General features: G+C 36.5%; 1 protein-coding gene across 1 annotated transcript in view; it reads left to right on the plus strand.

Moving 5' to 3' along the window:
- LOC141631672 (uncharacterized) overlaps positions 1-9,535 on the plus strand; it is a 39,616-nt gene extending 30,081 nt beyond the window's left edge. The window contains exons 3-4 of the mRNA XM_074444311.1: positions 7,875-7,926; positions 9,302-9,535. Coding sequence (XP_074300412.1) covers positions 7,875-7,926; positions 9,302-9,535 — 286 coding nt within the window. The remainder of the gene's footprint in view (positions 1-7,874; positions 7,927-9,301) is intronic.
- The last annotated feature ends 566 nt before the right edge of the window (positions 9,536-10,101 follow it).

Consider the following 10,101-nt stretch of genomic DNA (forward strand, 5'->3'; position numbering starts at 1 on the left):
GCAGTATCTTACTCTGGACAGATCCCGTCTCCTCTAAATGCATGCAAAAAGGACGAAAAAGAGTACGATTCCACTACTTTCGCGTTCATTTCTACAAAACGAACCAAAGTAGCCAATTCGGGGCAAAATACCATAAAAATAGTATAAAAATGCATAGAAATACGTGCTGAAATAGGCTAAAAAGACTATATATTAGGCACGTATCAAACACCAACACCCTAACTTGCCGAACCGATACCCATTTTAAACACCCAAAAACGCCACCACACTGCCACCTCTGACCTCCACCATGACCACCACTACAACCACCAGCAACCTATTAATTGAGCTACTCCCAAAGCCACCCTAGGTCGGTCATAAATGAAGGGTAAAACCCCTGCCCTAAAACCGGTTCACAACAACAATAACAACACACTTAGATCTCTCAGTCAAACCCCAAAATACACGGTCAACGATGGTCATGAGGTGGTCAACGGCGGGTCTAGAGTGGGTCAAGGTCGAGGCGGGTCAACAGTGTAAATTAATTAATATATAAACTAGTGTAAGATGGTCTTACCTTACGATCCCGATGTAACACCCCCACTTACCAAGGAGCCTTAACAAGACCTTCCCCAATAAGTAAGGGCATTACCATCTCGGTTGCCCGAGGTAAATATATCAAATAAACAATAACAGAACCTTTTATTAAATGTTTCTTACAGGTTAGACAAACATAACAAAGGATTACAACCCTGAAACAACTGTAGGAACCACTAATCATAAGTGACAGTGGCAACAAGCTAAACAGCGTGATGACTCGATCCCCTTCATGTCCCGCAAGAAACACATCAACCAGCACCTGCTAAACCAACTGTTTACCATCCCCGAATGGATCACCATATTTTTGAAAACATAAAACGGGGACATTCAACTGCTTAACCAAGGTAAAAATACACAATACAAACAATGTAGTCGATTCAATTACAATATCAATCTCCAACTCCATTAACAATCAATAACTCACTACACACTGACATGTGTAGTCCTACCAGATTACCCATCGCAACAGGTAATCCTCACCGCCAGTGGGGGACCGCATCCATGCCCACCTAAGCTCCGCTCATCGCAACGAGCGCATAACCCATGTCCATTAATGTGTACACCCCCTTGTGACGGGAACCACAACGGGCGAATCAAGGGCATGAAGCCATTCCCGATGATGACTCCACTCAGCCGAGTACGCACCTCTAGAACCACAAAAACATCAAACAATCGAAACCAATCATCCAATATATATAACAATCACGATAATAATAGTAATCATGCCAATAAATCAACCATCATCATCTTATATCCAATTAATCAGGCAACTGAGTAGGGAAACCCTACCTTTTCGTTATTCCATGAAATTGTGTCCATCATACGATGCCAAGAAAGACTCCACATCGAATCCTACAAGTAGCAACCATATCCTATCACTAAACTATTCAAGATTTACTGAAATATAACGACTAATCACAAACTCACCTTGAGACGCAGACCGATGCCGACGAAGGCGACAACCCGACTAGATGACTTCATGCATAGACCGTCTCCCTTCCCGGATTAGTGTTTAAGGCCACCCAAGATGTGTAGAGTGATATGAGAGAGAGAGAGAGGTAGATAGAAAGAGAGAGAAAGAGAGAAATAGATATTAGGTTTAGAAATGGTAAAAGGAACCGTCGAAAATGAATTGTATTTAAGATTTCGTGTTTTATAATAATGCGCTGACCGAAGAGGTACTCGGTTGAGTATAGACATACTCGGCCGAGTACCTCAACTACTCGGCCGAGTGGCCTCTGCTAGGTCGAGTATCGAGTTACATTTGTCAACTAATCTCTCCCGTCTCCCTAACTAGGGCTCTCCTTTTGTCAATAGGTCAGTCAACGGGTCCCTAACAAGGCGGGTATTATAGTCTTCCTGTAATACCCCGTATTTTGATAATAATTTATGAGAATAATTTATGTAATATAATAATTAGGTAAAGGCATTTCTAATAATAATTACGAGTAAGACGTTAATTAAATAATAAATTAATAATTCAAGTCGGGAATTGGGCTTAGCTAATAGTATAGTATTGGGCCGTGTGATATAATTAGGTGGTGCAGGCTAGGGTTTAGAAGGTCTGGGTGGTACTGGTTATGGCTAGAAGTGTCATGGGACGCGTGTTTTGGTGAGGCGTTGATCACGGTTTAAAACCGTGAATGTATGGGTCACGTATTACATGGAGGTTTTTGGGTTTTTGGGTTTTACGAGGTATATGGGTTGGTTATGGGTTTGGGTCTTATTTATTTGAGTCGGGTTTTAAGTTGGGTTTGACTCGGGTTTCGTATACCGTAATAATAATTAATAATAATAAGTTATGAATAAAATATTATAATAAATAATTAATTTGAGTAATTAATATAATAAAGGGAATAAACAAATAAATAATTGAATTCAATTGAATTATAATATTTTGATTAGGTGACGGTTGTGAAGAATTATAATCGGATCGGATTGCTTTATTTATTGGATTGCTTGAGCTACGTAATTGGAATTGTTTGCTTATCAGGTAGGGATAAATCCTACTCAACTTTTATTTCGATATTGTTTGATATAATGGATGAACTATGTGAATGTGGAATTGATTATAGTGTGTTGTGTTGGGTGATATTATCATAATTGTTGGAAGCGAGAATTACATTGTATATGTTGGTTATAATGTGGTGGAGTATTGTTGTAGTATTAACAGATTTATTCTGGCAGACATTAGTTATAGTAATGTGGAGTGGTTGAACAGATTTATTCTAGCAGACGATATTTATCGTGTTTACTCGAGGCAGGCCCCAGATTGGTCTGCAGGCCATCTGGTGGATATTACTCAACTATATGTTGAGGCAGACATTACCTTTGGTAATGTAGTGTGTCTTTACTCACCTTCGGGTTGAGGCTGCCCCGGTCAGGGATTGGCGGGATGATTAGTGTAACGAGTATAGCTCGGCTGAAGTGTGCTAAGTAAAAGGATGGAGCACGTTGTCAGGGGGTTGTGCAATGTAAAAAAGGAAATTGGTTGTTTATCGTATGTTTTTGTTGTTAGTATTTATTCCTACTCAACCTCGCGGTTGACTGTGTATTCGTGAACACCTGCGGTGAACCGTTTTATGGGGAGCAGATTTGACAGGTACCAAATATTAGCTGATTTGAGAGCATTGGGATGAGAGCCAAACTTGGAACCTAGATGAAGTCTAGATCACATATATAGTTATATCACTTATTTATTTTCCGCTGCGAGTTGTATTTATTTTTATATTAAGTTTTAGTTGATTAAAATTGTAAAATATATGTAATCATTAAAGTTTTTACTTAAAGTACTTTGGTGAGTTGGACTTTCTTATCTACTACCTTGGGAAACCGAGATGGTAACAGTCCTATTTATTTGGGAATGTCTAGCTAAAGGCTCCCGAATAAATGGGGGTGTTACAAAGTGGTATCAGAGCAAAACGATCCTCAGGCCTAACTAATGAATAATAATGAGCTTAGGATGTGTCTAAATAAAATGAACCCGGATAGAAAGTGTTAGGAGCCCACTTAAGGCTTGGGATGAGTTAGGGGCCCCTTCACACCAAACTTCTAGTCCTTCCAATTTTGAACCGGTTACCTTGAGAGATATTACAGTGTGGGGTAATTTAAAATGAATATTGTTTTGTCTTGAAAGTTCTTGTTGCTTTGTTTACATGTTGTTTTCATTGATGATTGCGGTTACGGGGGCGTAACCTTGTTTTACGGAGGAGGGATGTGATATGATTTATTTTAAGCTTTGTTATAAGCATTTTGGCATGAGGAAGTATGTTGGAATGTATGTAGAAGGTGTGAATATGATTAAGCTTGTAAAGTATGACTTATTGTGTGGAATTGTAAAGAATGTGATTTTGGTTGATTTTGCAAAATTTTACCCTTGATTGTTTTAGCTGCCATTTACTGCCTGTTTAGAATCCTTATACGAAAATTTTATGTATAATACCCTTATAATCTAGATTTTATATTCCACTAATTTCATGTTCAAATGATATACGGTTTGGGAGAAATAAATATTTTAGTAGACAGTGGTCAGAATATTCCTGTACAGTTGTGTTTTCGTTCACTGTTTTTGTAAAATTTGTCATTTAAAAACTACTTAATGATTTATTATAATTCCAAATCCACTATTTAATAGACTCATTCAAGTTTTCAAATTGATGAGCCACGTATCAATTTAAATTTTTGACAATTAATAGTGATTTTTACAAATTAACCTAAGTTTCTGACAAGTTGCTGTAAAATTTCTGTTTCGACCAAGTAGTTTGTAAAATGCATTATAAATTGATCATATGAGTTTTTGACTTGATTCTTTTTCTCATGGTTTACTAACTCTCTGTATTTTCTAAAAAGTGTAAGTTCTCAAAAATTTATTTAACTTATTATTTATTTATAATTTTTAGAAGTTGTAGCATGTTTTCCTTAGTCTCGAACAAATAGAAGTTTTTGTTTCTTGATATTTTGATATTGTGAATTGTGTGAAGTAGATTACCATGTATAGTGATATGTGAAATGTGTTTCCCTAAGCCTAAATATATGTCCCCATTAATTGCATCCATGTTTAAGTTAGGTATCATTATTAAGAAAAGATTAATTAAACCATTATGCATATCTTTTGTTATAGATTATTATTTAGTCTGGCAATGTATTCATCGATAGCTAAAGTAATAAGTTGAGGTTTAAATAAAGATTAGTTAGAATATCTTATATGATTAGTTTTGCTATTTAGAAATAAATCAAAGATTTTGTTATTCATTACTTGGAGTTGTGTTGGAAAATAATAGCTGACTTGCATATTACGGTGTGTGTTCTTTACTTTGTGGCATTACAACAATGATTTTGTTGTTCTTATTATTTGTTATCTCGAACTTCGAGGATGAAGTTTATTTTTAGGGAGAAGGAATGTAATACTACGAATGTTTTGAGTTATTGTTGTGTTACCTTGTGATAAAATTGGCGTGATTGATAATCGTAAAATGCTTAATTGTGTTGGATGGTGCTTAGTTATGAGGATGTTATAAGTGTTGTGGTAGTAGTTGTGGGCAAACTTCGGGACGAAGTTCATTTTAAGGGAGTAAGACTGTAATACCCCGTATTTTGATAATAATTTATGAGAATAATTTATGTAATATAATAATTAGTTAAAGGCATTTCTAATAATAATTACGAGTAAGACGTTAATTAAATAATAAATTAATAATTCAAGTCGGGAATTGGGCTTAGCTAATAGTATAGTATTGGGTCGTATGATATAATTAGGGGACGGGTTTTATAGGCTTAATAATTAAGTAATCGGATTTTGTATCGGGAATTAATAATAATATAATATGGAAATAATAATAATATATAAAATTAATAACAATTATATCAATAATAATAATAAAGTTATGACAATAATAAATTAGAAAATATTGTATGAGGAAATTCTAGCTATGGTAAGATTAACATATGTAATAATATTAATTATATTAGTTATTCCTATAATAATTGGAATAAGAAAATAGTTTTTAATTTCCTAATTAATGTCATATGCTATCTAATTCGGGACTATAAATACACAATAATCTGAGAAATAATTTATAAAATAAGAAGGAAGAAATCTAAAGGAAAGAAGAACGGAATTAAGAAAGAGAAACTCAAAAGGATTAATTTTTATTCTCGCCTCAAGGTAATATTTCAAACCATCTTATTTATACACTTTACCATATTATAACTCGATAATTAGACCACCATAGGACTCGAGATTTGGACCTAGAGCAACCTTGGACTGTCTAGATTCTGACCTGGCCTTATTTGACCGACGTGGACCTTGCTAGGGTGGTTTTTGGGGTGGCTAAAGGTGGCTAGTCAGGGGTGTTGTGGGTTAGGTCATGGGTGATTGTAGTGGGTAATTGAACCCCTAATTGGCTATGTCGTGACCTGGGTATAGAGGGGTTGTGTTGGGGTGGTTGAGTCGACCACTTTGGTGGTGTTGGCGTGGCGGCAGGTGGCGTCTCGTGTTGGTGGTGACGGTAAACAGGGGAAAACAGAGGTAGTGTCATGGGTGCATTAGGATGGGTACTGTGGTTGTGTTTCTGACCGTGAGTGAGAATGGAGGGTACCATTAGAACCGTCGTAGACCAAGGGTGACAATGGTAGTGGCCGTTGGGTGTGGGAGTGGCTATAGTAGTCGTGGTGGTAGGTTTTATTCACGGTGGAGGCTGGTTGTTGGTTGTTAATGGCGAGTGGAGAAGGGAGTTAGGGCACTGGTTTTTGGGCTATTGGTGGTGTTTTACCAGGTGGTAGATGGTTGTCGGGATTGTAGGTGGTGCAGGCTAGGATTTAGCAGGTCTGGGTGGTACTAGTTATGGCTAGGAGTGTCATGGGACGCGTGTTTTGGTGAGGCGTTGATCACGGTTTAAAACCGTGAATGTATGGGTCACGTATTACATGGAGGTTTTTGGGTTTTTGGGTTTTACGAGGTATATGGGTTGGTTATGGGTTTGGGTCTTATTTATTTGAGTCGGGTTTTAAGTTGGGTTTGACTCGGGTTTTCATATACCGTAATAATAATTAATAATAATAAGTTATGAATAAATATTATAATAGATAATTAATTTGAGTAATTAATATAATAAAGGAATAAACAAATAAATAATTGAATTTAATTGAATTATAATATTTTGATTAGGTGACGGTTGTGAAGAATTATAATCGGATCAGATTGCTTTATTTATTGGATTGCTTGAGCTACGTAATTGGAATTGCTTGCTTATCAGGTAGGGATAAATTCTACTCAACTTTTATTTCGATATTGTTTGATATAATGGATGAACTATGTGAATGTGGAATTGATTATAGTGTGTTGTGTTGGGTGATATTATCATAATTGTTGGAAGGGAGAATTACATTGTATATGTTGGTTATAATGTGGTGGAGTATTGTTGTAGTATTAACAGATTTATTCTGGCAGACATTACTTATAGTAATGTGGAGTGGTTGAACAGATTTATTCTGGCAGACGATATTTATCGTGTTTACTGAAAGGCGGACCCAGTTGGTCGCAGGCCATCAGTGGATATTACTCAACTATATGTTGAGGCAGGCATTACCTTTTGGTAATGTAGTGTGTGTTTACTCACCTTCGGGTTGAGGCTGCCCCGGCCAGGGATTGGCGGGATGATTAGTGTAACCAGTATAGCTCGGCTGAAGTGTGCTAAGTAAAAGGATGGTGCAATGTAAAAAAGGAAATTGGTTGTTTATCGTATGTTTTTGTTGTTAGTATTTATTCCTACTCAACCTCGCGGTTGACTGTGTATTCGTGAATACCTGCGGTGAACCGTTTTATGGGGAGCAGATTTGACAAGTACAAAAGATTAGCTGACTTGGGAGCATTGGGATGAGAGCCAAACTTGGAACCTTAGATGAAGTCTAGATCACATATATAGTTATATCACTTATTTATTTTCCGCTGCGAGTTGTATTTATTTTTATATTAAATTTTAGTTGATTAAAATTGTAAAATATATGTAATCATTAAAGTTTTTACTTAAAGTACTTTGGTGAGTTGGACTTTCTTATCTACTACCTCGGGAAACCGAGATGGTAACAGTCCTATTTATTTGGGAATGTCTAGCTAAAGGCTCCCGAATAAATGGGGGTGTTACACTTCCCCCCTTAAAAGGAACTGATAAGTGCTTATTTTACCTATATTATAAGTATTCCCCGAACTTTATACACTTTTCCGGCATTTTTAGTGTGAATTATAATATATTTATTCTTTTCTACGGTTTACTACGAATATATTCAATTATTTGCAGAGAAATATTTGGTGCTAAAAGATGCCGACGAGCTAATTGGGATGAGAAGCTGGTCAGTTTCGAAGCCCGAGTGTCCGAACCCTTGATAAAAGTATTCAAAGTTTGCGTGAGTTACAAAGTGAAGAAATGCTTGCCACTTTATGAATTGTGGACTTTGTATACTTGGACTCTTCCAATTACTCTATGGGCCATTTAGCTTGGAATTAGAAAATAAAAGTGGGTGGTAGTGCATTAAGTTGACGCAAGTTCCATTGGGACGTAGGATTTATGTAGAAGATTTAGGTTTGGTTTTTGAGGGGCACGTACTTGTTTGAGACGCCTCTTGGCCTCGTACTCTATGTACTCCGTTCTTTTCCACTTGAATCGAAGACTAAGTTTTCCTCTTCTTTCTCCTTCTTTCTTACTTTAATTATGTATTTTATTATTATTATTATTATTTTCTTATTTCAGTTTATGAGTAGCTAATTTTCCTTGCTAGGATTAGGGAAGCCGTGGTTATAAGACGGTCTTAATTAGGTGATGAGGTCTGGCATTAAAATATATCTATCTATGTTGTTAATTGTAGCATCAAATAACATTTAATTGGTTAAGTCGACGTAATTAATTATTTGATCCGAGAAATGTTGACCTAGATCGAGAGATTGGAAGAAGTTAGACCTGCTACAAACAATAGACCATCCTAATTAGAGTGAAAGCTAGATTAGTACTCTAGGGCGAATAGTGGACCGGAAGGACCTTTTCATTACCCCTCAGACCATATTTATGCCGACCATTGACCTTACCTTGATCGTTGTTGACCGTGGTGACCCGAAATCCTAGCCCTTTTCTTCCTATTATTTGAAATCTTTTTCCTACATTTATTTTCTCTTTGCTTGCTATTTTAGTTGATAGACAAAACCAATAAACCCCCGAAATTTGTGACTCAGACGGACTTATAATTAGCAAATAGAACGCAATTGTCTCCCTGTGAATACGATCCCGACTGCCTCTACTACATTAGTTTAGGCCAGTTGGTTATTGTTGATAGGTGTACGATTTAGCCTGTCAAATTTTGGTGCCGTTGTCGGGGAGAGGGTTTTGATTTATTGCTTATTATTTGTTTTTGTTCTAGATTATTTTTCTTGTATATATTATTTTATTTGTTTTTATTCTCCACCATCATGACCATCTTTTATTTCTCACAATTTGAAAATGAACCCTTGCATATTTATTGAAATAGACTTGAGGCTTTCATTAATCATTTCATTTGTCAACCTACTTTTCAACTTGAAATTTGGGAGATGTGTCACATAATTTATGATGGTGTCGATGATGCAACACGTGCTAGAATTGAGGCAACTAGTGAAGGGATGTTTAATTACATGCCTTATGAGGAGCGTTGGAAACTCCTTAAATATTTAGCCTGAAACAGTAGTTATGAGTCATAGATAAAGTGGAATGCTGGAGTGGCGAAGATTGAGGTGGAGCTTAAAAAGCTTATCGATATACTAGCTTTAGATAAAAACAGACATGATACTCCATGTGAGTTAGATATTAAAGTTGATTCCCCACCCTCAAGTGACCATGTTTTGAGTGACTCGGTTATGTCTATTAGAGATGAAATAGACCTTTTGACGATGATGATTATGTATGTGTGCATAACCGTGACTCAATCTATTTGACTGTCATCTCACAAAGAGGACATGGGTGAGGCTTTCCCTTATGAGAAAGATGATTTGTTGAAAGAATTTTCTTGCGAGCTTCTTGTTTTAAGCCATATGGATTGTGACCCATGTTTAGAAGTTTCTGCAAGTGATTCTCGGGAAGCCCAAGTGGATGCTTTAGAAGCGGCTCTTTTAGGTAATGTGTATGACTATGCTCCAAGTCGTGAGCCAGCTATGTGCGAGAGTCCTCTGAGCCCATTTTCTGAAGGGTCTTGTGATAGAGTTTGTGAAGAGATTTTTGATGGAGATCTTGAAGTACGGTGGGATAATTATGAGGATTTTACGGATGAACCACATGAGCTCATTGATCTTACTTTTATTAAACTTCAGGTGAATCCGTTAGATGATGAAAAAGATGGAGCATTAGTTGGGGTGAAAATTTATGAACACGTCGACCTTTCTCCTTCAGCAAAACCTCTTCTACCTTCCATCAATGATCCTCCCGTACTATTTTCTAATTGGTTTAAAGACGACAAAGAGGCTAGAACTAAACATGGAGACACAAAGAAAATTTTGTTGCATGC

This window comes from Silene latifolia, chromosome Y (assembly GCF_048544455.1).
Source record: "Silene latifolia isolate original U9 population chromosome Y, ASM4854445v1, whole genome shotgun sequence".
In the NCBI taxonomy this organism is placed as follows: Eukaryota; Viridiplantae; Streptophyta; class Magnoliopsida; order Caryophyllales; family Caryophyllaceae; genus Silene; species Silene latifolia.